The 26,545-nt window shown below is 39.4% G+C and overlaps 1 protein-coding gene across 1 annotated transcript; it reads left to right on the plus strand.

Annotated features, from left to right (window-relative positions):
- Positions 1 to 19,055: 19,055 nt before the first annotated feature.
- Positions 19,056 to 26,342, plus strand: LOC117242990 (cytochrome P450 307a1-like). The gene is made up of 3 exons (XM_033510080.1): positions 19,056 to 21,130; positions 23,747 to 24,538; positions 24,798 to 26,342. Exons 1-3 carry the CDS (start codon positions 20,737 to 20,739, stop codon positions 25,124 to 25,126), a joined length of 1,515 nt encoding a protein of 504 aa, XP_033365971.1. The 5' UTR covers positions 19,056 to 20,736; the 3' UTR covers positions 25,127 to 26,342.
- The last annotated feature ends 203 nt before the right edge of the window (positions 26,343 to 26,545 follow it).

Raw genomic sequence — 26,545 nt, forward strand, 5'->3', positions numbered from 1 at the left:
AGGGAAAGAATGGACCCAGAATGTCATCTGTGTCACGATGCAAATCGAAGGAGCAAAAGTCGACGACATCCAGATACAGAGGATGCCACTGCAGTCGTAAACCCGTATCGTCGGTGGCATAACAGGTTTCGGTGAAATTCGTACCAACACGAACGTTCGTGTCCGGCAAACACGCGCGCTGAACAGAGAGGAAATCCACCCGTGGACGACCTGGAAGCAAATTACGTCAGATCGACCTGGGGTCCAACGAACCCAGACCGTCAGCTTTTACTACTTTCCGTTCCATCCGCGAAAGAAAATAACGATCGTTCAATTATCGCAAAACACGTAATGTTTCGACCCCTGAAAAGGTGTCCTCTGCCTTCCAACGACACGCAGAAAGGACCTTTTCACGAATTTTTCCATTATTATACGCGAGATTCGTCAGACATTAATTGTCCCTCGAAGATGATAAATATTATATTGGCTTGTGCAAATCTGTAGAATGAAAAGCAGATTTTACATATTGAAATGTCTGAGATTGTAGTCGTAAGGCATGGAACAACTTGTAGCATATCTTTAGAGATTATTGTTAGATTTGTCGGAAACTTTGTTTTGTACAACTTTATACATTCTCGCGTATTATGTTTATTCTGTGTATTTTTACGTGTTTAAATTACCCGTAAATGTATAAACATCCACGGTCTATTAATAGTCTCTCGATATGAGATATAATGACTGTGAGCTCGATACATATTATTCATAAGACATAAATTACACCGTTCTCAGTGATCATTAACGATTTCCAAGACCCTAAGCGAACTATAATGGAGTTACCATCGTTTAAAAGTGGATAGACTAGATAATAATGTAAATTCTAGGCCCGTCTTGTATATCTAAAAAAGGATACAGGCCAAAATAACTTGACCCGTGTTAAATAGTTTCAAACACGATCAAACATGAGATTAACCGAGAGACAGGTCACCAAGTGTTTCTAAATTCCAATTACATTTTTATTATCAGTCACTGATACGCTGATGAAATCCAATTAAAAGATAAAAGGAAGGAGTTTTAGCCTACGTTCTCCATGAATAAATTCAACTTTCGAAAACGTTTCGTTTGACGAATCGAAACGGTACACGGCCATGGACTACCGTTCTATTCCGCGAATCTTTGTTGCACTCGTTGGTCCTTCTGACGTGTCGTTTTCGAAAGTGTCCACGATCTATCTGCTGTTTGCCACGAAGACCCAGTTCTTTACCCCTTCGACGTAAATAATATATATATGTATAAAGAACCGTGTGGAAATCCACGGTATCCGTACCAAGCTTTCTATCTGACTCATCGATTTGGTCATTTCTATATTATAACATTTTGTAACGTGAGAATGATCGGAATACAACCTGTGATTTTGAACAGGGCCCTCTCGGATTGGATGGCGCCAGAATGAGTTGACCCCATTAATGGCATATATTGTGTTAATACGACATTCCAATTGCAACTTTCCTTTCCCTTAATTTGTATTATTAGATCATGTGTTTTATCTCTGTATGATCCACGAATTTTTATCAGTAAGGAATCTAAGAATTTTGAATGTTTCAAGAAAATAATTATCGTGCAGTTGGAAAGAAAAATTATGCATACCAATCAGAATTTTGTTACACTTTGTTCGATGTTTGTTGAGATATCATTTAACGTTAAAAAAATATTTTTAGGTCGAAAATGAGTGAAAAAGAGCAGCAGAGTTCGCTCGAAGGATTCGTCACTATTTCTTCTTACATGCCCTTGGTCAATACAATTTTTCGAGGTTTGGAACCGATATGCAAATGGAGACGGTGCTGGCTAAACAAAATACTGCAATGTTTATCTCCGCGTAAAACTTGAGCAAGGAAGTTTCTGAAGTACTACCTGACCCAGACGATCGGGACTCGTTATCCCTACCCTTCCTTCCTGGTCGGTCAAGGCCAACATCATCTCCCGCATCTCATTAGTTCTTTTTGCGCTCAGTTTCATTCACTTATCGCACAAAAACGTATGGGCGTGTACGTTCGTATTAAACGCGCATACCTCCGCCACGGATACAGAAAACGGATAAGAAAGAAAGAGAAAGAATGCAATATTGTTGCAGCCAAGGCCCATCCCCAACCGGACATAATGAATCCTCAAGAAAAGGAAACGAGAAAAGTGGAAGCAAATTTTATCGCCATCGGAGGAATGAATACCAACCTGGTAAACATCGTTAACGCATACATACGCTCATTCCTGTAACCACGGTGTAAGTACACGCTTAACCCTTTCACGCTCGATATACAGGTATATATATGTATATATATCCAACATCGTATCGAATTGTTCATTTATTTAAATTATTTAAGTTCATTTAGTAAACTGTTAATTAATTAAATGACGAAAGCATTTGCTTTCGGTGAAGCAGGCTTTAAATTCCATGGATATGTATCGTACAAGTAGACTACAGATATTTATGTAGATTTGTATTTTTCTTGAAAATTGTCTTACCTATTAAATATTACGGCGAAAACTGTAGCTCGAGTATTAGCTAAGTTCTTATCTATACGACACTCAACGATACTCGATGGTTTATCGAATACTATTATAAGTTATAAATAGACTGCTATAAGTAACTACAAATTTGAATTTTTTATGGACAAAACTAGGAAACTAGAAGACAGATGAAGATTCGTTCGACGTATCACAAAATTGGAAAAATCGTAAGTACGTGATTTTATTTTGGAACGATTATACAATAATTTTACAAAAAAATGAAACAATCGTTAAATGAAAAGTAGAATCGGATGTTCAGTTGCCGGTATAAGGATAAAGAAGAAGAAAATATAATTGCAAGAGCGATCAAAAGTTAACTCGCTACTCGAAGTGGTTCTTTTGGTAATTGCCATGCGTGGTTGTTCTCGCGTTGGTTAATTCTTCTCGTCTCTTTCTTTTTTTGTTAGCCCCCACAAGAAGACGATGATTTATTCAACAGCCGAATCAGTTGTCATCGAACAATTCTACGGAGCAAATTGCTGCCGGTTCTTTTCCAACGTTGGCCTATAAATAATCCGGGACGTCGTTGGTTCTGGGTAGTCGTTAATTTGTTTCCTTCGATGCTCGTGCAGGAGCCGGTGAATGTCAAGGCCAGCATTCTCGTTACCATTGGCCGGCGGCCATTACCCCGGAAGCGCTCTCGTGGGTTCGGCTTCGATCGCACATCCGACCAAAAAGGAACACCCTGAACCATTCAGATATCGGAGCTGATAACGTCGAAAACAGTCGATGAGATCCACGGTCACGGTTAAATGTTGCGAAAAATTGGTTCAGATGCGATAATATCAAACCTTAATCGCTCGATATATCAACCCTTGATTGGTATTATTAGGTCCACTGATGATCACGATCCCACTTTGAGTCGGACGTGAATTACGTTAATTAGAATAATATAACATGTTAATTATAACGATATAATTTGTTAAAACCTATCCTTACTTTCAACCTTCCAAATTTATTAGGAGAAAAAATTAATTTTTTTGCTCATGGAAACTAACTAAAGCGATGATTGCAAAGATTCGTTGCTCGATCTTCGCTGTTGATTAAATCTCGAGGATTCTTCCACGGTTAAACTGTTACAGTGGTTAAACATTCCAGGTGTGGTCGGCTAGAAAGGGAACCCGGCAGTGATTCATCGCACCTGGAAGGAATCTCTGTTACACCATTGACATAATCGGCATTTCGATCCTTGGAGGGTTACGAACCAGGCTTCCGGTGAAAATGTTTGCTTTCCACCTCCACTATCATGCGAAAGTATCCTCTTAATACCTGCATTATGAAGATTAAATTAAATTGAGCACAATAACGAAATTATGAGAATAAACCGGAATTGAATAAAGATATAGAAGTAGTAATGGAAATATAAAGATTTATGACTAATATATTTGTCCAGTTACTTGGAGATTATGTACCGATATATCAGTTCTACGTACTAAATTGTCAGGAATTTATACACTGATAAAATTCATATACTGTTACTACAAATCCACTAAAATGTCAGACACTTATGGACGCAAGTGCTTACTATATACATATATTGCCAGCCATATTAGAATACTTGCTGGTATTTAGCACAAATTAAATATTTTTCATTACTTCTATCGATTAATCATTCAGTCAACCGTAAATCTGTATAATATGAAATATTAAATAAAATAGCATTTGTCGGAATTTTTCAACGCACTAATACTTATGGTCGATAGTGTACGTACAGAAGAAAGGCGACCATAACCAGCAAAGTTTCATCGTTGAAAGCGTACACCAATGACGTACACCAGTGCGTATCCTTACAGACGCGATTGCGTGTCCTGTTCTCACGTGGAAAGCGATATCTCGCGGAAACCTCGTCGTCAAAAAGTTCACGTTCCCGTGGTGTGATCAGAGGTGCTCAAGATCAGGAAGTAGAGAGCGTGTAATTCGTGCGATCGTGGCCCCGGGAGGAATTTATTTCGATCGATTCTCGGAATTCTATTCCACACAACCGTTGCCTCGACGATGTAAGAAAAGAAAAAATAAGAAAAAAGAAGGAGGAGACAAATTTTACTCGATCCACCGACGAATAATTTATGAAGCAGTTTCTTCCATTAAATGGTCGATTTCACGGCATCGATCGAAAGATGTTTCGTATTATCTACCAATTAAGAAGGAAAAATACCTACGTAGCATCGAACATATACATTAATCACCGTTTGTTTTGATCGAATCGGCCGATTCGTAGTTCGAACACGAGCCAACCGTGCAATGAACTCCGTCAGAGATTTAAACATCGCCAGATTACGAATATGAGCCCAGTTCGGGTTAGTATCGTCTCACGGACTCTTCAGCTACGTCAGTGGAAATATTAACGAGATAGACAGAGGCATTTGTAAGTGCATCATGTCCAACAATCGACGTCATAGGAATGCCTTAACCACTCGTAGCCAGAATTGGGCTAGTTGTGGTTCGTTGAACCTCATTTCGGAGGATACATCTTACGTAATGCGTTTTCCTTTCTTTCTTCGTAGAAGAATTTGGACGAAACGATTTCAAGAAACATTCCTTCGATAGATAGAAAAAATTCCACGATCGTTTAATCCGGCATCCTTTATAAATTTAGTTACGCCGTTCACGCTCGATGTTGCCTATAAACAACACCATAGCAGTAGAAGAATCGTGATAAATCTATTTTAAGAAATACACTTTCAACAATGAAGATAGTAGACTAACCGTAGAAAAAGATTTCAGAATTTTACAATCGATGATTCTTTACAAATTTCATTCTTTCACGCTCGATGTTGCGTATGCGCGAGTTATGAACTAAACGATAAATGTGCTTGATTACGCTGGCTTATAACGCGGTTTCTTTACTGAAATTTATTTACAATTGTTTTCCTTGTGAAATAAGATTCAACGCCTTATAATACAAAGCAAACCTGAGTGGATTAAATTTGGAATTCTCTTCCTTATGACGTAACATTACCTTGTAAGGGTTGAAACTTCTTCCCTTGCAAGATCACTATACAAGTTCTGGATCTTCTCCTATTCTATGAAAGACCACTTGCACTGGTAACGAACGATACGAGAGAGTATTTCATCAGCTAGATCCTTTAAAGTTTTGCTGGGTACTGTCCAGGGGCAAGATTCCATCATCCACGACAGAGAAAACTAAGCGTTGATTCTGCTCGCAGTCACGAATCGTTGCTTAGAATCATCGCTGTGTGAGTCGTTGGAAGAAGTCGATACGTGACTTTGTGGTAGATTATCGTAGGGTCTAGTGTCTAGTACCTGTGCTTACAGGTTTTAGTACGTATCTAGCACTAGCACCACTTACTTAGAAGACCGGATTCCTAGTCAGTACATTCAGCTGGCAGATACCAGGTTTCTAAACACATTGCTGCCTTAGGAATCCCTCGACAAGGGAAAATAAAAGTCCTTCTCCTTAAGGCAATCGACGTCCGTTCTATCTGAGCGCAATTTCTGATCGGCCATCCTTCGCCTGCTACTCAAGATTAATCTTCGCTTTAACATATTATAGTCTGGGAAATTTTATGCCAGAGAAATTCATTAATTTCCACCGCAGGAAATTTAGTCGTCGATGAAAAATTCCAAAATAGTTCGATTACCATTTGGAAAAAATTGATAGGAAATAGGTCATTTTGTACGTTTTCGTGTCTTTCTTGTTGGATGTTTGTCGTAAAGTTGCAGAAGAGCGTTACTAGTCCGATCATCGACGTATTCCGGTATCTGGAAACTGATGAATTCAAGCATCAATGTATTCTTCTATTGAAAAATTCAATTATCAATGTATTCTTGTACATAGAAACTGATAAATTGAATTATAAATATATTCTTCTGTTTATGAAGCAAATACAACTAATATCTTCGCTTCAAATTCTTTAGTGTCTTCCTTCGTGTCTCACTCGCAAAAAAAAGGTCTTCGATACGAAATAGTCGAAAGAATTCTCCTGTCCGTTAGCTTGCCACAGCAGTCATGAATAAACCAGCCTATTTCCTTTCAGATTCTCCGTTGCGCGAAATCGGAATCACAAAGATCCTTTGAAAGTAAGTCACAGGATCTCACAGTGGAAACGTTCATCCACGCGTATGCCCTGCTTCTTTCTTTTTTTCTCTCTCTTTCTCTCTCTTTTCTTTTTCTTCTTTAGCAGGTCACAGCCAGGTCAGATCGGTCAAGTTGAAATTCGAAGTAGCCGTTCGCACGTTTGCGGATCTCTGATACGAGTTGATCCTGCGTTTCAGATTCAGCCTCCCGCGTACCAGGATCTTTGGATTTATGTGCATTTATATGTCGTAGGCGTACCAAATCTCCTAGACGCACTCTTACATACTCGATTTTCTTATTCCTGGGACCAACATGTATTGCATATCGACGATTTCTATCGAGCAAAACCGCATTAGTCGAAAGCGTCCTTCGATTCTGCTAGATGGATATCTAGATATCAGACTGGATAGTCTGATGGCCGAAGAAGAAGGAGATCTCTTCTTGGTCGATCTTTCGACCAAAGTGGGAGGACGAATAGTTCGCTGAATATATTATATAACTCGAATTTGCAATCTGCGGGCTCGTCGAATAAATTTTTCTATTTTTGGGATTGAAACTTTTTCCTTCTATAGTTACATTTACTTAGTATCCACGCGTAGATTTAAACGGCTCTTGGTCATTTTCTCGAGGAAAAGATTTTCATTTGAAAATCCGCAATTTTTCGCCATTAAAATTTCTTATGAGGCACTTGAATAAATATTCGAACGATTCTTATTTATTTCGTCGCGCGAAAGCTTTTCATTTGGAAATATTCCATTTTTCGGCGGATTGCACGATGCTCGACTGTCGTTGGTTTAAGAGAAAAAACGAAATCGCTTTCTTCAAGGAAAAGTGATAGCGCAAAAGCGGAACGCGCCAGCGCTTAATTGAGTTTTCTCCCGAGTAACACTTACCTAATGCATAATTTAATCAGCACGGTGTATATTCGCCGAGGTTTATAGCGCATACAGCCCTGATTATAGCATATCCGCGGCTATGTCGTTAACTTGATCTCGAATAAGGCGTGGTATCTGGGTACCGTGATTTTTCCAGCGGGATGCAGTTCAACTGCAACACGGCTGATTACGCGTCAGATGTAATTGGAATACGGGTTAAGCAGCGAAGGTTTATATCGAGTCAAGAACGAGTTCGAGGCTCGGTTTTTCGCGAAAAAACCCGAACAACAGTTATCGGTTTAACGAGGTCGCTTCCTATCCTCTTGCACTTCTGTTTTTCGGAATCGTTCTAAATTTATCCCGACACAGGGTGTTTTCATCTATTCAACTCGATCGTGGAAATTTCAACGACGGAGATGTATTTGCTAAAATCATCAAGGGAGAGAAAGTGGTCCGATTGTTATTCTCCTGATAAATCGTATTCTTTCATTATCGTTAGTTATGTATGAATTATTCTTTATCGGTATTATTATTCACGATTATTATTATTATTGATATCACGATCTAATAGTCGTAGCAAGAGACGAAGTGGAGTAAAAGAAGACAGTGAAAAATTGAAGAAGAAACGCAAAATGCGGTATGTACAGGTTTATTCGCTGAAACGAAGTGAATAATACACTACCAACGATTATAATGGATTATTAAATCACATACATGTAATTACATAGATATAGGTAATACTTGAGACGAAACTTTTGAAGACGTTATAAATCCATAAAAAAATCTACGTTTTTGTAAATGTCGTTCAACGTTGAACATACTCTATTCGTGTAGCAAAGTTCGTTTAAAATAACAAAATAGTACGAATCAACGCGAAACAGTTACTTACGTCCAACTAATCTTTAAGTTTCTATAAATATCTTATCGCGACTTATTCTTCAGACCTGATAGTCGAAGAAATTAATCTTTAAGTTCGAACGTTAGAACGATCAAAAGTCAGATAAAGTTTCCTGGATCCAACGAACGATGCAGCAATGATTCTTTTTCCCATTTTTATGAAACATTCAGCAGACACGTTTAACGAATTTTTGCAAGTTCGATGCGGCCGGGTCACCCAGTCGCGAGTCATCGTGGCCGCTCGAAATCGAAATCGAAATTATGCCAACCGCATATTTTTCGGATGCAGCGTGCGGCGCGATCCTGATCGCGGACTAGAACCCCGAAAGTTAGGCAGATGCACCCGGGCCAACGATTTGAAATCCAAATCAACGTCGCTGCATCAAAATCACCGGTTTGCCTTGTCAGCGAATATATTCGTGTCGCTTCCTGCTTCTTTTTCTTGCTTTTTTTCTTTTTTGTTGTTTTCGTCGCTGTTTCTTTTGGTCCAACTTTTGGCTGGTCCGTCTCAGTGTCCTTAACGTAAAAATGTCGCAGGAGAACTCCCTGTATTGTCGAATTTTATACATTTGCCACTTCGTGATCTACTTTGAGATAGTAAGATCTTGTTGCAAAATGATTTTTTATCCTTTCTCTGTTTACGGTAGAAGAGTAACTAAAAGGGTATTTTTCCACTTAAAATTAGTTTTATTTTAAAGTTTAATATTTTATATCTTTCTGTTATTTCAGTTCCGCACGATCCTTTCGATCTGTTTATTACATATTATTATACTGAATTGGAAAAATGTAACTGCTGTATCGTCGGCTAAGATTCTTTCACTTTTTCGATCTTGCGTTATTATTACATTGGGTAGATAACGCTTTTGATTAATATTTTCACATCAAAATACTTAAGTATAGTAGCGCTTTGATTATATGAACGAAACTTTAGTATGAACTACTGAATCCTGATTATATCAAATTATCCGAACATAAACTCGTATTATTTGAATTAAACTCTAATTATGTGAACCGTTTGTTCTCCATAAATGCAGCTCTACTTCTTTACTGTTTGCTAAGTTCTACAGCAACTACAAATTAAACAGCAAATACGATCCTCGGTTTGTAAGATTGGAAGAAAAGCACGAGAGAGCCTTGGAAGAGTAGAGGGTCCGCGGTGAGTCCGAAAACGATATCCTCGGGCGTCGAAAATCGCTCTTACGACACACCGATGGCTGGCTTATCTTAACAGCAGGCTAAGTGGTTGCTATTTTTACCCGACCTTGATTCTACAAAAAGGGCCACGATTACCTTGGAAACGGGATCATACGCTATCCATCAAAGTTCGTTGTTGAACAGCTTCGTGAACGGACGCGCGAGTACTCGTGGCTGTCGTAGCCAGTTTCGACTTGGAACAGTCGATGTAAGTAGTCTAGCCTGAACTCTATACTCGTGGATCCCCTAAGCGCTTCTTGTAGATCCGCTGGATAGTAAACGGCCGACTAGCTTAGTCCAAGTACACTTGGTCGTGACCTCGGATTGGTCGATAGACGAGCATGGGGTACTGCTTTCTTGTCCTAGGTTCCGGAGGCAGACTTGCCTACCTTGACGCAAATCCACGTGAACTTGTCCCGTGTTGAAGAGCAGCTGGTTTAGAAAACGAGTTGTTATGATACAGCTTCTGCCACTCATGCTGTTCAAAAATTAGACTTCGATCTCGTCCAATAAACAGATTACATTTCGATCCAATTTCCAACGATCGAAGATCTCAGTAATTTCAGTGAAGATCAAGGGACGTATCTATCAAATGACGATCCTTTTAAAAGAGTAAAAAAATTATTTATCACGCTTTTAAGAAGTTTTTACATTTTTTAAATCGTCTTTTAGTTCGACGGTGACAAAGATTTTAGAGCTTGGATGCTTGAAAATTATTCTATCGAATATAAGTATAGATGTTAGAGATAAGATTGGTAGAAGAAAAGTACACGGGGATACTTTCGATTTTCGACAGAAGCTGTTCAGAATGGTACCAAACTGACCCAAACTAATTTCCCTTTTATCGAGCGGCCGGAGTAATTGGACGCTCGTCGCGAAAGTTCGTCCCCGGGTGAAATTATACGGCGCGACATTCAAACGAATGAGGCCCCGAAAACCGGTTCCGAAGCACTCGTCGTTGTTTCTGTCGCTCTCTTAGGTAGCCGGCCGGCCGGCTTCCAGATAAATCGACACGGAAGAGTGTCGTAATCGGGGCCGGGGTACCGTGGTACCCCACGTGGTGGGTGACGCAGGTGCAACAGCGCTATACTCTCTTTCTTACCCTTTCTCTTTCTCTCTCACTCTTTACGTCTACTGCTTTGCTCTTTCTCCTTCGCGACTAATTCGTTTGACGATGTATCAAATACACAGTGCACGCGAAACTAACGTAACAAAGCAAGCTTCGACTGTTGAACTGAGGTATTAACAATCTTCTTCAATCTTGGCATCTTTAAGATTAGGTTAAGGAATTTTAGAATATGTAATTTTATTCTGTATTTTATGCTTTACAAAACAGTCGGTAGTCTTCGTTAATTAAAATTGAAATTAATAATCTGTCGGAAGGCTGCCAATAAAGGATTGGAAATGGATGAAATATTGTAAGTAATTCGTAACAATATTCCTACCTTTGCCTACATTACATGTAGTTTTTCATTTTTAATTTTCAATTCTTCGTATTCTTAAGAAATTTTTATCCTACTGGTACGTATAAAAATGCATTTTTTGTATTGAACGTACGATTCCTTTATCTTAGTATTAGATTATGATCGTATGTCTCTTCTGTCCAAGTATAGTAAATAATTTTTTACGCTTTACTTCTTCTTAATTTTTTCATCTCTCGATAAAGTTCAAAATCAAAGGATACGCGCGAGAAAGAGTCACATGAATCGGCAGGACTTGTTCTGAAAGCTCGAAGATGAAGCAGGATAACGCGAAAGCTGGATAACCTGGAGGGGATGATGGGTACGCCAACAGGAAAGATGTATGGACTACTTTTTACCGTTGTCACTTTTTCTTGCTCTCAATTTTATCGATTCCCTCCGAGCTGGACAAGCTCGAGTCTCCGTTACGGACGATGCTAATTTTTGATCTAGAACCAAGTACCTCTGAATCTCGTTTCTTCACATACCGTGCAAACAAAATGATTCAGAAAAAAGATTGTCAAAAATATATTCACGACGATATACATTCTAACGAGTCAAACGGATAAAAGGACGAGGACGAAAAATATGTCGTTTACACCCTTCTTGCAAAAATGAGACAACTCGAAGAACGTGTTCTTCGAGTTATCACTGTGAGAAAATTCTTCAGGGTTCTTTAGATTAATGAATTATAACTGACAGATACGACACTCGATCTCGTTCTATGATTTTACTTCTTTATTTAGAAATTTTACAAAAAATCGACTCTTCAAAAAAGTTATATTGCAAGGGTGTAATATAAAAATAATGTATCATCGGATCTTTATGCAAATTCATATTTTTATAAATACGAATAAAAAAGCAGATATTCATTTCGTCTACTGAATATTACAACTGTACCGAGAATATCTACGTACCTTTGCATCTTCAAATTTCCCACAGATGCACAATAGTCGGCAGTCTAATTATTATTATATTCGAAATCAACTTTTCCCCCTTCTGTCGCAAAAAAATCGTGCATCGAATTTGGAACACTTTCAATACAAGGGCGAGAAATGATTCATCTGGATAGAAAGGATCGTCTGATTCGAAATGAATTCCAGCTTCGCTATTCTAGGCTGTTCCTCGATCGACATCGATGTAATGATTTCAAGGGAGAAGCGATCACGGACTCGGCAACCTCGATAGATCCTAATGATCGATTTAGCGGCGCAAGCATGATCAGCTCGTTGTTCGGCGCCGTGTTATGCAACGTCCCAATTCCACAAACTGTGAAACGTGGAAGACTTCCTGTATCCCGGTCGCGAGACAGAAAAAACTTTTACCTTCGATCGACATTAGCATGGCTCGCGTACCAACTTAACGATCCATCGATCGCATAAAACCGTGGCGGATGAATCGGTAGCGGTCGGCCAGCTCCATAAATGTATCTGTCGCGAATTTTGCAAGCCAGCATTTCCACCGTTCAAAGTTTCTGTTCCCGTTCGTTCGTTGTGTTATGCATGCGCTCACACGATACCAATTTACTACATATTATTAGACTGATCCAAAAGTTCTGTCGACCGATTTTGCTTCTCAGGTATTTCGAATTTTATCTGAAGAATTTTGGACAAAGGTCAGATAGTCGAAGTATATTTTAATTAAGTCAAGGATCTTCTACGTATAATATAGCGAAGTGAATAACCTAGGAAAAGATGGTATAATACTGCCGAGGAAATAATTTGCCGTTAAGATCGAAAATTTGATCCGAATCACAAGTACTATTCCTAATCTTTCAAAGTGGTTTCGATTATTTTCGGCTCCATTACATTTCTCTAACGTTAAAAAATTTTATTCGCATCTCTCCGCTTGTTAAAATGAGCGCAATGGCAAAATATAAGAATTTGAGAATCGTAACAGATTTAAAGGTACCGTAAGAAGATCAACAATATTGTTACGCTAGAAATATCCATAGAACCTCGAGAAATTTCTGTCCACCTATTATACGAAGAATTACGTAGGTAAATGGTACACGATGTTACTCTGCTTAATCGAATATTTCTATTTTTAGCAAGAATCAAATGTGACCAGGATGGAATAAAGATCAGTTAAAATATACGGGTATTTATAATAAACAGTTGGACGACTGCTGTATGCACTTATGTATAGGCCTGCCTCTTGACCGTTAGTGCGTAATGCACGACCGCTACATGCAGATCAACGTCACCGGGACGAGCTCTTTCCTGATGCAGAAGAGAAGGGATAAGGAGCAGAGCAAGGAAGTGGGAGACAGGCCGTTACATTTTCAATAATTTCTTACATAACTGCGTAACCCCATAGCCGGAACCAACTTCTATCCAGGACAGTGGAATATTCCTGAGCTTTTTGGCGACTGGCTCTTTCTAGATTCTTCATTGGTCACACGATCGTCCGACGACTACGAATGGTTCTTCAGGGATATGATTTCGCAATATTTGAATTTTGATTTTGTTTTGTAACTATTTTTCTCTACCTACCGGTTACCACGAATTTTTCTACGATTACGTTATTTATTATTACGATACTGTTATTTATTATAATCACTTTATGCTACGCTTTATGAATTTTAAATGTTTTAAATGTCCTTGTTAAATCTAGAATTTGGGAGGCGAATTCTATGATTTTTATCCAAAATTATCTAATCTTTCATTTCTTAAAAGTCGGTTCTTTAGATTTTGGAATTTGTTCTTTTACTTACAAAAAGTTAGTTTCTATCGTAATAATTGTAATGAATAAAATACGGATTCCTACGTAAATTCATACTTTTACAAACACATGCGAAGGAAACTTCTAAATAGAAATTTGTTCAATACTCTGAATATTTTATCGAGTATTTTACATTAAAATTCCATTGTGAGATTCTCATTGTCGAATGTCATCTCTTTATATTGCACATTTTTGCAGAAACGTCTGTAGTCTGTTCATAAAATATGTATATTATGTATCTTATTATAAATAATAACAAGTCGAAGAATCTAAATTGAATTCCATTGACTCGACAACTCGAGAATTGAAATCAAGGCATGATTCTTTTTAATTTGGTGTGTATTCTTCGATTCATATCAGACTTCACAATGTATTGAAATGTCGGAAGCTAATTTCTACCGTCTGCGGAACCTTGGTAGAGCGACAAAGGCAGCATCGCGATCTAATGCGAAACAGAGGAGCACCGTCTGTCGATTTTATTCATCGCTAATCCAAAGCAACCTTGATTTTCGGCACTGCTCGCCTTCGATGTCATACGAATACGAGAATACCAAACAGCCTTTTTATCTCGACGATTTATCTGTGGTAACGTCGACCGTGCCATCATTGTAATCTTCCAAAAATAGAACTTCCCCTTTGATCTAACAGTTTTTATTTCTCTACATGATGCGGAGATTTTTCTACTCCTTTGCCAAAAAAAGAAAAAATCCATTCATTGACATTCTATCAAGAACATATCCCAACATCATTGTAAAGACAATCTGGTTGTTGATCACGAGTATTTAACGTGTCGCTGCGATTCCTGGGTTCTCTTCGAGAAAAGTGTGTCACAGAACCGTGTGGCTGTCTCACTTTCTTCGGATTCACTGTTCTTGATAGAACAATCAACAAGTTTTCGTCCGCGAAAGTATTGAATTATTGCGAAAATGAATATAGATATTAAGAAAACTTTGCAACTTTAGTTTCCTCTAGCGAAACAGAACTTTGTCACTTATACAGTGGGATGTATTACGTTAAGAATCATTTATCAGATACTCTGCTGTGCATTTGAATTGGATGTGCAATTTGTAAAATGCTATAGACATAGATTGGAAAAACAGATATAAGAATAGCATCTTTTAATTGTCTTGAGTAGTATATTAGAAAGATTTGTTTAATTTGATCTTGCTCCTTCAAAAAACCATTCTGTCTTCCAAGGAGTGGAGTTAAAAACCAAAATATTAAAAAGAAAGATCTTCTAAATATTAAAGACGTTCTTGTAATTGCTCTAAACGGCATGTTAAAGCAGCTTCCTAATTTTATTTTTCCTCTTACAGAAAACGATCCTGTCTTCCAATTAATCAAAAGATTGAGGCCAGTACACGAACCACGAGCATCGTAAAAGTATATACGTAAGCCCGTATATTAAGAATTCCATAATTAACCTGCACATTTTCGCGTGTTTCATAAAAATAAAACCTGCTCGTTGGCGATGTAAATCGGATGGTCGGCGGCGGGGTGTAAGGATAAAGACAACACATCCGGTATCGTTATATTGTTAAACGAAGCGGAGCCTTGATTTTGGCCGACGCGGGACCTTCGTCGAGTCTGGCCGGTTCCCGATATCCGTCGAACGGATCGCTTCGATCCGTCTCACATCCCCGAGCTCGTCGCCGATTCGCTTTTCGCGGACGCGCCGCGATCTTGAAATTCCGCGAGCCCAAGGCGCTTCGCTTGCTTGCGTGGGATCAAGATCGACCTCACAAACTCGCGAGAAAACACGTCTGGATTCGTAGAAAACGGCCGGCAATTCCTTTTAATTCAACCACGTGGGCCGATTCTTCTTCCGTTGCACGAAATTTTGTTTTTTTTTCCTCTCTTTCTTTTTCAATAGGAAAATGTTTGTCTTGTATATCTTCATTTGCTGCATAAATTGTTTGTTTCATAGATTTGTAAATTTTTATTGTGAAAACATATAGGAAAAAGGTTTATCGGGAAAGTAGTCCGTATCGAATACACGACGAGAAAAATTTATTGTGCCGGTGAGTTCTTTTAACTTCTTTCTTTTCATCTTACAACAAAATACAAGCTTCAACGCAGTGTTTCTTTCTCTTCGTTTGTTAGTGAGGAAAATCTTACGTTTCGTTTTTAATAAAATTTCATGTTTCGTTTCATTCTGTATATTTCGTAAATATTATGAATGGTTTTCATAAATTTGTTCTAAACAATTATAATATATAATTTTTAATTATCATAGATAATAATAATTATTTATCATAGAATTGATATAGATTTTGCTATAGATATTTGTTATATTCAGATACTACTTTATAGAGTAGGTTACTTGTACAAAAGTATTTTATTCTACATAGCCGTATGTTAAAAAATTATTTTCTTATTAAATTTGATTTTTATTCTTAAACATCTCAAGGTACAACTTTAATCAGTACAGTACAGTCTGCGTTGCTTGCCAGAAATTTCGAAGGATCAACGAATCCATGTTTACACTGGGACAGGTTTCTTGCGTGACTCGAGGTATTTTAATATTATAGATGATAGCTGTCGAGTAATCTTATTTTACGTGCAACCAACAAGGACCAGCCATTTCAGTCGCCCTGCTGAGCAGTGCATCCTTCTTATACAATCATGGACCACCATCAATAAAAGAAAATATTTCCAACTATATCAAACCACAAATTCTCCCTCCAAAAATTACTCGAACATCTAATAAACATTCTGAAACTTTCAAAAGGCTTTTTAATCAGTCTAGTACGTGCTAGTAACACGGTTCAAGAAAAATCGTGTATTTTCCGATGATGACCAAATAGAATCACGGAATACGCAAGAAGCTTTCACACGCCGTCTGAAAAATTACTCAATCATTCAATAACTGTCCTGAAGACTACAGAAACCGTTTTATTCTATCCAATATGGGCTAATAATGCGCAATTGGTGAAAAATTGTATGATATTCGACAGTGTGGAAAGAGAATCGAGTCTGGGAATACAGTCAAAAAGAAGACTCGATCGATTCGAACGCCGATCGAAAGCGAAATGAAAAATTCCATGGGTTCAGGGGGTGGAAGAGTACGAGAATAAAAAAGAAGCTTCGGGTCGCGCAGGAGAGTCGAGAGCTTTCCCGTTATGCGCCTCCTCTCTAAGCCGATTTCGAGCTGCCGGCCACAGGCCGGTACCGCTAGCTTCCCAGAAATCGACGCTCGATAATGCCTCTCGATACGGATGAAGCAATCTCCTCTACTGTCGCACAGCCGCGAGAGGGGAAAAAAAGGCCTCCGACAGAAGGGTGGGGAAACAAGATGCAAGGTGGGGGAAGTCGCACATATAGCTGATACACCACTAGCTCATGTTTTATTCATCGATTCAAACAAATTCGAAGCGTACTCTTCGTCGCGTGCTTCCTCCTCGTCACCGATAACGTGGTTGTCCTTCTCTTATCCGAGCTTTCAGGGCTATACCTTCCCGTTCAGGGATGCCTGGACAATTTGGACGTCGCGAGATCCCTTCTTTCTTCGACAATTTTTTTATTTCACTCGTTTTAACGAAAGATTTGGAAGATTTTTTTTTCTGTTTTTTCTCGTTTCATTATTAGGTTGTTTTAGGTGAAATTGTTGATACAATTGTTCATCACTTTGCTTTAGGAAGTGTTGAACACTTTGATCGGGTTAGTTTGGGATTGTTTCGTTCTTTTTTTTTTAAGAATCTTTTAAGAATTTTGTATGTGTCTTGATTTTATAATCTTTTTGTACGAAATGAAGGAACGACGAAATTAAGGGTTTCAAAGAATTATTCGTAAATTTGTTCTAATAGGGGTTGAATTATCAACTTTGTTTTTCTTAACATTTACCTTTGAAAATTGAAGTTTGTCTGATTATTAGGAATATTATTTTTTGCACGATTATTAATGGAACTCTTCGTTGGTTTGCTTTAGTAAGGATCCAACTGATTTTTAAACTTATTTCTGGAAGAACAAAGATCGAGGTGGAATACGACGAGGTTCCACATCGATCAATTTTCTACTGTTGGTCATTTGTAACATTTTCAGGCCTACAAACTTTAAAACCGTTGCTGATCGTAAGTAGACAAATTCTGAGAACTTGCCGAAGACTGCTTTGCGTTTAAATAGGGTCGAAGTTTATCCTAGAATCTTCTTTTCCTTTACCATTAAACAAAATCGTGGTCATACGGTTCCATAAGTTCACGAAAGTTATTTGACAATTCAAAACGTTCCGAAGAAAGTTCTCGAACTGCAAAGTGGATCAGGTAGATCCAACGTCAGAAGTAATTGCGTCTGACTTAAATTCAATTCTACTGAACTGACCTACTATGATCGCCGCGTTCAATGTTGACGCACGACCGACCATTTTCGCGAATATCTTTTGACGATGATATCTAGAAAATCGGGATAATACGCAATTGTTCCATCGAATAAGCGTTTGTTCGTCATTGACAACCTAATTTTTGCTGAACGGATTTCCAGAGACAGCTAGACTGTTCAAGGACTGATTAGCTCGAACTTGTGATCGAAACTTTACATTATTGCGATCACCTTCGTCTTATATTCTCTTGATCTCCTTATAGTACACCTTTATTTTTTATTTAATATTTTGCACATATTTTTCAATGATTGCGCATTTATTAATTTGGCATCTATTTAAATTTTAGAGCATATTATAATAAATATAATTTTAAAGTAATATAAAACGTATACGCAAAATTATATTTGACAACATTATCTTTACTCCTAACACTTCGTTCGAAGACATTGTCACGATGAATGTATAAATGTACACAGTAATTCAATTGATCGATTCAGCTCACTAACGATTGAATCAAATACCTTCGTTCGAAAATAATTTTTCCATCGAAGCATTTTAGTGGAAAATCACGAGTATATTATTTATTAGTGTCGAGTTTCATTTCCACCTATGCCAGATTGATGACAAATCGAATTTTTCCAAGAGTTTATCGACTCAACGAAGGTGACACGTCGTTCCTTCGATTCTTTTTACTATTTATAGTAACGACCGCACAAATGTTATTTACAATATCGTTGTCAATTCTACTGTCGCAATAGTTGGAAATATCAGTGAAAGGATTCTTTTTCCTCCTTTTTCGTCGATCAGAACCGAACGCGTTCCCAGTGCTTGTCGCAGAATTGCGTAACTTTCATTCAACATCCTGTAGGAAGAAATTTCAGATTCAAGAAACGATTGATTTTCTTGGAGATAGCGGGAAACGTCCCGCCGATGACGACGACGAAATTTATTTTATGATCGTAAACAACATGTCTGTCTTTGCAGTTTGCATTCGAGCATAAATCGGAAGCAACATTTTTCTACGTGCGATCACATTTCGATATTTGATCCTTGATATTTAGTTAGGATCCACCGAGCACAACGGTAACGAGACCACGTAGAAACTGCTACACGCTGGTACGAGAGACGATACGAAAGATCCGAGACTCGACAAAGATCGAATAAGATCGTTGTCGAGGAAGATGAAGAAGCAAAGGACACGGTCTACCTACAATTTTCCAGTTGCTGAAATTTCGTCGTAAAAGGCGAGCGGCAATGCTCGGAAGGTTTTTCTTCGCTGCAACTCGTTTTGCTCTATCACCCCTGTGGCCCTTAAATGGCCGAGCGAAAAGGCAGCGAGCAGCTCAGCGAGGCTAACGAGCCCAGTTTCTCGTCTCCCCCGGCGGAAAAACGAACGATTTTCGGGTACAGCCTGTACGACGATGGCACGAAAGGCCCACTCTGGATCAGCTTGCAGAACCATAGGCAGGGTCCCATATCGATAAACGTCAAGTACATCGAAATAAGAGCGGAATAAAGGGCGTATGTGAGCCTGGTGTGAGATGGGAGTGAGTAGCCGGTCTCACGAGGTGCTCGTTGGACTGGAGGCTCACCACCTTGCTGCCAGAAAACCCGATGGCACCTTAAGGAGAGAAGTCAAGGGCAAGAAGCGTCCCTTCGTTGCCCAGTCTGGCCCAGCTTGGGCCCTACTTGGACCCCACTCCCGGCCGTCGCGTCTCCACCCCCTCCCCCACCGCCTCACTTCGTGTATATATCTCTTGGTTGTAGAATCTCCCTGCCCCTCCAGCCCCCTTCACCTTTCTGGATCTCCCTCCCTTCCCCTCCATACCTTCTATCATCCTTCCGTTCCGCTCCCTCCACCTTTCCAGCCCTTCTTCTTCGGGCTTCTCCCGACGTTCCACACACCTGAACGACCGAGAGTGTCGGAGAGCCGTCGGCTCTCTCGGTGCTTTCTTGAAATTCGTCTCTCTACCAGCAGTAGCAGCACCAGCAGCACCAGCAGCAACACACCGGGTTGTGTGTTATACACTTACGACAGAGTGTACGACAGAGAGACCAACTTCTCCTCCCCCTTTCGTCTCAACACGAATCCATATGTATGGGGTTGAGAGGCGCACCAGGCGACGCAAATGTGCTGACTACATTACGCCGCTATATAAGATAGCCGGCCAACCATCCTATCCCCACAGACCGAGCCAGATCGGCAGACCGTTCACAGACGGACCAACGAACCGATCTACCGATACTTCAGACACGACACATCTTTTTCGTTAACACGGACCACTTCGCGAACTCAGCCGATCACAGGGTTAGATCAGCCAGTTTTCGTCGAGGAAACCAATTCACCGGTATTATTCGATACGTTCGATTTCATCGGGGGAGGTGATCGGATTTTTACACATTTTACGATTTATATTCAAGATACGTCTTAGCCTGACGATATTTCGGCATTTTCGATAATACACGATCTTTGAAAGAGTTTCGTTCGGTACCGCGATAACATCGCACGTGCCGCAAAGTTTCCAAGCTTTGAAAAGTCGAAAAGGCTCAGAGAATTTCCTTTTGAAGAGACCCTTCTCGCGATCCAGATACCCTAGGTCGGGGTACCACGGTTCTTCATACGAGACATAACACGAAAACATCGGTGACGATCGTCAGTGAGTGCATCGACGAAGAGAAACAAGGTCGAAGATGATCCCTTTGACAGCCACCACGTGCTTCCTAATCGCTGTCACCTTCCTGGCACTCGTCCTGATCCTACTGGATCATCTAAGGTCCAAGAAAACGACGAAGAATGTCATCTTGGACGATAACGTCCTGCCGGAACCACCTGGACCCAAACCATGGCCGATTCTGGGCTCCCTTCACATCCTGGGACGCTACGACGTACCCTACAAAGCTTTCGCTGATCTTGTTAGGGACTACGACTGTCAGGTGATCAAGCTCAGGATGGGATCCGTGCCCTGCGTGGTCGTCAATGGTCTGGAGAACATCAGAGAAGTGCTGACCATCAAGGGACACCATTTCGATTCCAGGCCAAATTTCACCAGATACCATCTGCTCTTCGGTGGAAACAAGGAGAACTGTAAGAATATTTCTTTTATCTTATCTTTCCTTTATCTTCTTCATTTCGATTTTGACACCACGAAGATTCTTCTTGTCGTGAGAAAATTTTGCCAGGATCGAGCGTTGTCTTTTTTTTTCAAGATTTTTCAGTTTGTTCTTCCTTTATTTCTTATAAATAAATTTTTTCATCAACAAGAAAATTTTCGTCGTGAGAAAAATTTTACTTTTTTTATAAATTTGTAACATTTTTCTGTTTTTATTTCGATATTTACATAACGAGGGCTTCTTTCGTCGCGTGAAAAGTTCCCGAAATTAAACACTGTTTCTTAAAAATCATTTAAAAAGCAGTGCATAACCGAAAATTAAATTTCCACGATCTTGACGAATCGAAATAAATAAGACGTGCCGTTCAGCCAGTTGACAACTCGTTCACCATGCAGACTACCTCGTTAGTTATTTTTGATTATTCGAAAAACTCGTGTCCAAGTGTTACGTAATCGTTTCTCTGCTTCGTATCGTCTCGTAAACCTTCGAGACCCGTTTTATGTATTTTGCCACCGTGTTTAGAAGGATGTCACGCGTCTTTTGAATGAAATTATGTAGCTATGCGGTTAAACGTTAGGAAAAAATGGATTCGGTACGGGTGGAATCGTGAGATAGTGTGAAAATTGAATTTGTCGACACCTCGTCACGGCTGCTGAAAACTCGTTCCCCATGCTAACGACCTTGCCGTCGTACGCGACACGTGAGCGGCCGGCCCACACAACCGCAGCCCGTTTATTTTTCGCGTGGCTCGTGCTTTCGTTGCGTCCACGGAATGCCCGAAACTCGTGCTAAGGTCAACGCCGAAGCGGTACCAAGTGCAAGCCGGAAAGGTCACGGTACCACTTTCACGCGTTCCTGGCTCACCTGGCAGCCGACAAACAGGATCAAGGCTGATCCACCGGAGGCGATTCCGATACTCAGCACCATTTTCTTTCTCTCTCTTTCGCTTCCTACGTCTCGTCCTCACCATTATTTTGCGCTTAGATCCAGAAACTAGACTTGTCTTTGATCGATTCGAATTCACAAGTTTGATTAGTTACATGTCAAGAAGCAATACTATGACAGGAGAAATTCTGTGTCCGACCATAGTGCATTTTTGTGCTTAGATCCAGAAACTACGCTTGTTTTTCATTTCGATCGAAGTACATCAGTTCGATTCATTCTTTAGTAAAAATAATTGTATGAAAGGGAAAATTTTGCGTCTAATTATCGTTATTCTGTGCTTAGATCCAGCAACTAGATTCCATTCTCATAATTTCGCACGTCTTGTTAACGTTTTCTCACAATCAAAGCACCTCTCTTCGACGTTGTACGTCCACTGCAAATGAAATCAGCTTACATAAATCGTAACGTATAAGATGTGCCATTTTGTTGCATCATTTGCGCAGTACTTTTATCCTTGTAGACATATCATTTTAAAGCTGAAATTTTTCTCTTTCACACATAATTTTCATTTCATTAAGTCTTTCTAGAACTTAGTAAAGTATGAATATGTAAAATTCGAATATTTCGTGTTACTACCTAATAGTATCGAAAAATTTTCCATGTTATATCGTACTAAATTGTGTTCGTCATATTCATATCGTCGAAGGAATCAAAGCGAAACAAAATTATCAAGGATTTGTACGACATTATTTTGTAAAAGAACCAAAAATCCTGGGTTTCTCGGGTCTCAGGGAACCAAGTTACCGAGCGGTATGTCCTGGCGAGTTGCGAGAAACCAGGTCACTTCCTGTTCTGGTCTGCCCCGCGACCGCTTCGATTTGAAATCGAGTCGCCTTGCTCGCGCGGCGATGAATCGATTTTCTGCCGACTGCGCTCGATCCCGGCATCCGCCGATGCTTGCATTTCCGCGTACGCGTTCCCCCGTCTCGGAGAAAGAGAGATAGAGGAAGAACGACAACGGAAAGGGAGAGGAGAAAGAGTACGCGTCAACAAAATTTTTCCATTTTTTTCTTTTTTTTCTTTCTTTTTTTTTCGCCAGTCAACGATATTTCGAAACGCGTGTCTTATTTGCGTCATCAAGTGCCGTTGGAAGGTCAAGTTTAATCGTGATCATCTTTATTTTGCCTTGACGGTGATCAATGAAAATCACCAAATCGCCGATCGACATGTCCGTTATTAATTTGTCCCTGTCAACCGGTTGTTCGAGCGGAAATTATTTCGAGACGAGCTTCTGTTCTTTTAAAAGAAGGTTTCAATAAATTACGGAAAAATGAAATGTTATTGTTTAAAGGATATTCAAATATCCGAAGTTCTTTTCTTTTGAAATTTCATGCAACAGAAATTCTTCGTTGCGAGATTCTCGTAGTTACTCGTAGTATTTTTTACTCTGCAAATTTCTAACAGTAAAAATTCCATTCCCGAGATTTCTCGTAATAGGAATCTTTTCTTTCGAAATTTCTTGCGATGGAAATATTCCTTCCAAAAATTTCTTACAGTAAATGTTTTTCCTCGACGTTTCCTATAAAATGTTATCTCTCTGGAAATTTTTCACAGTGAAAATCTTTTTCCTTGGAAATTACTTGCAACAAAGTGTAATATAATTTTATAAAAACCTAAAAAACATTTTCTTCTTTTTATTTTCCAGCTCTGGCATTTTGCAACTGGTCCGAAGTGCAGAAGACTCGAAGAGAGATGCTCCGCGCGCACACGTTCCCGCGCGCGTTCTCCACACGCTATAACGAGCTAAATGGGATAATTGGTGATGAACTAAACCTTCTGATCAACCATCTGGACTCCCTCTCCAACGTAAACGTGCACGTGAAACCATTGATCCTTCATTCCTGCGCGAACATCTTCATCACTTACCTCTGTTCGAAGAACTTCCACCTAGAACACGATGGTTTCCGGTACATGGTCGAGAATTTCGACAAGGTGTTCTTCGAAGTGAATCAGGGTTACGCAGCCGATTTTCTACCCTTCCTTATGCCTCTTCATCACAGAAATATGACAAGAATGGCGCACTGGAGCCACGAAATCAGAAAATTCGTTATCAAGAACATCATTTCTGATAGAGTGAATGCCTGGAATGGCATCGTTCCTGAAAAAGATTATCTAGACTGTCTGATTAATCACGTCAAGAGTGGAGCAGAACCCGAGATGTCCTGGAATACAGCGTTGTTCGTCATGGAAGATATAATTGGTGGACACACGGCCATTGGAAATCTCCTCGTCAAGGTTTTAGGATTCCTCGCTACAAGGCCAGATGTTCAAAAGCTAGCTCAAAAAGAGATCGATTCTCTTGGTATCGCTGGAATCTTCGTTGGGCTGGAGAACAGAAGATCCTTGCCTTATGTCGAAGCTATCATCTTGGAGACTATTAGGATAATTGCTAGCCCTATTGTTCCTCACGTGGCTAATCAGGACAGCTCCATTGCTGGTAAGTTTCAGTATTAAATCGCGGATTTTCATGCAATGTCATATTTTTGCGAATGTAAAATAATGATTCTCATAATAGCAAACAAAGAGGATTTGCATCGTTTTAAAAAGACATCGTTTTAAATATCCGCGACCCATTTACAACATCTCATTTAATAATTATCGAACTAGAATCTCTAATCAAAATTTTCCATTTCTTCCTCTTGTCTTTCTTTCCTTTTATCGACCCTAAACTAATCTGATCTCGTTATTCTTTTCAGGCTACAGAATCAAGAAGGACACCTTCATTTTCCTCAACAACTACGATCTAAACATGTCTACCGACCTGTGGACCGCGCCAGAAGAATTCATGCCCGACAGATTCGTCCAGAATGGAAGGTTACTGAAGCCAGAACACTTCCTGCCATTCGGTGGAGGTCGACGATCTTGCATGGGCTACAAACTGGTGCAGTATCTGAGCTTCGCCATTCTAGCTACGTTGCTGAAGAACTTCACGATAGTACCCGTGAAGAACGAGAATTATACGATTCCCATCGGAAACCTGGCCCTGCCTGAGATGACCTTCAAATTTCGATTTGAACGACGGTAGGGCCTCGAAGAAGGCACGGACGTTGGCCTGGGAGGAAAGGGCTGACACGAAGACTTCGGTTGCTTCGGCGAAGCTTCAATGAGAGAGACTTCAACGATAGGGCAACCATAATGGATCGTTGGTCCACGATCAAGAAGGAGCTTCAGGGAAATTTGGGAGGGACCAGCTGAAGAGAGGCTTCTGATTTGTTTTTTTTTCTTTTAGACAAAGCTTTATAAGAAGGTCGGATACTGTTTGACCTTCGTCAGCAACGAGAGCTTTACTGACATTACTAGATGGTTAAGGTAGCAAATTTTTGTTGATCGTCCATCAACGGGGAATAATCCCACTTCCCTCTGAAACGGTTCGAAGACGATCAGCCGCGATATCAGGAGAGAAAACTTGGACTGAAAAAGAAGAGGACTGACCCCACGGGATGCTACGGGAAGAACAGTTATCGTTTTAACGAACAGCTTAGGTAAACCGAGCCTTACCGGTCATCTTCTTGTTTCTATCTTATAGAATCGTGCCTTCCTTGTAAATTTAGAACCATGCTTACTTTAGGCAACTTTTGGTCAATTAATTGGACGATTGAGTTCGTGTTGGTTAAGTAAAAGATTTACGCTACAGCTTGATCGTTGTTCGATACTTTATCGTTGAACGTAGCTGATGCTGATCAAATTACGATTATCTGTCTGTTGATCTTTTAATATTTACAAGATACTGAACGTATTAGTAGAATTTTACATGAGCTACAGTTCGCTGTTATATTAATAGACAAATTGGTATAACAGTAACAAGTTTGTTTTACAAGTAAATTATCTGATTTGCTTATTTGTTAAAAAATTATACGAGAAAAATCTACGATCTACATCTTGTAACTGCTAATTCAATAATATTATTAATTAGTAAATTATCGTACAAGAGAATCCACTCGCCGAATATTCAAGTTCCAATTGAACGATTGAAAAAGTTTTACTCGATTGATATTACATTTGCAGAGGTGATTGACCAAAAGTTACGTGATGTAAACAAGGCTTAAGAACGTAGTATCTTCATCTTGAAAGATTTCAAGAAGGGATTAAATTCTGCTATAAAAAGACGAAGATTTACGTTCAATTATTACGTTATCGGATGATGGTCCTAAATATATTTTCCTGGAAATCGATCTATTGATCAATCTACTCACTTTAAAATTTCCTTCTTCTTCTTTTATTTCATTCTTTTCGATTGCTTCTTTGATGTTAATGTATAAAACGTTACATAAAATGATTAACATCAACATACATAAAATTACGTTGTATAAAATATAAAAATCAAGGATAATATTAACTTGAATTTTTAATATCGATCGATTTCATGGGAATACGATGAATCGACGGGTGATCCACGAAGATCCACGGATCAGAAATGACCGAGACTGATTCTTTTGTTTAATCG

Source organism: Bombus vosnesenskii, unplaced genomic scaffold (assembly GCF_011952255.1).
Source record: "Bombus vosnesenskii isolate JDL3184/JDL3185 unplaced genomic scaffold, Bvos_JDL3184-5_v1.1 scf7180000013265, whole genome shotgun sequence".
Taxonomy (NCBI): Eukaryota; Metazoa; Arthropoda; class Insecta; order Hymenoptera; family Apidae; genus Bombus; species Bombus vosnesenskii.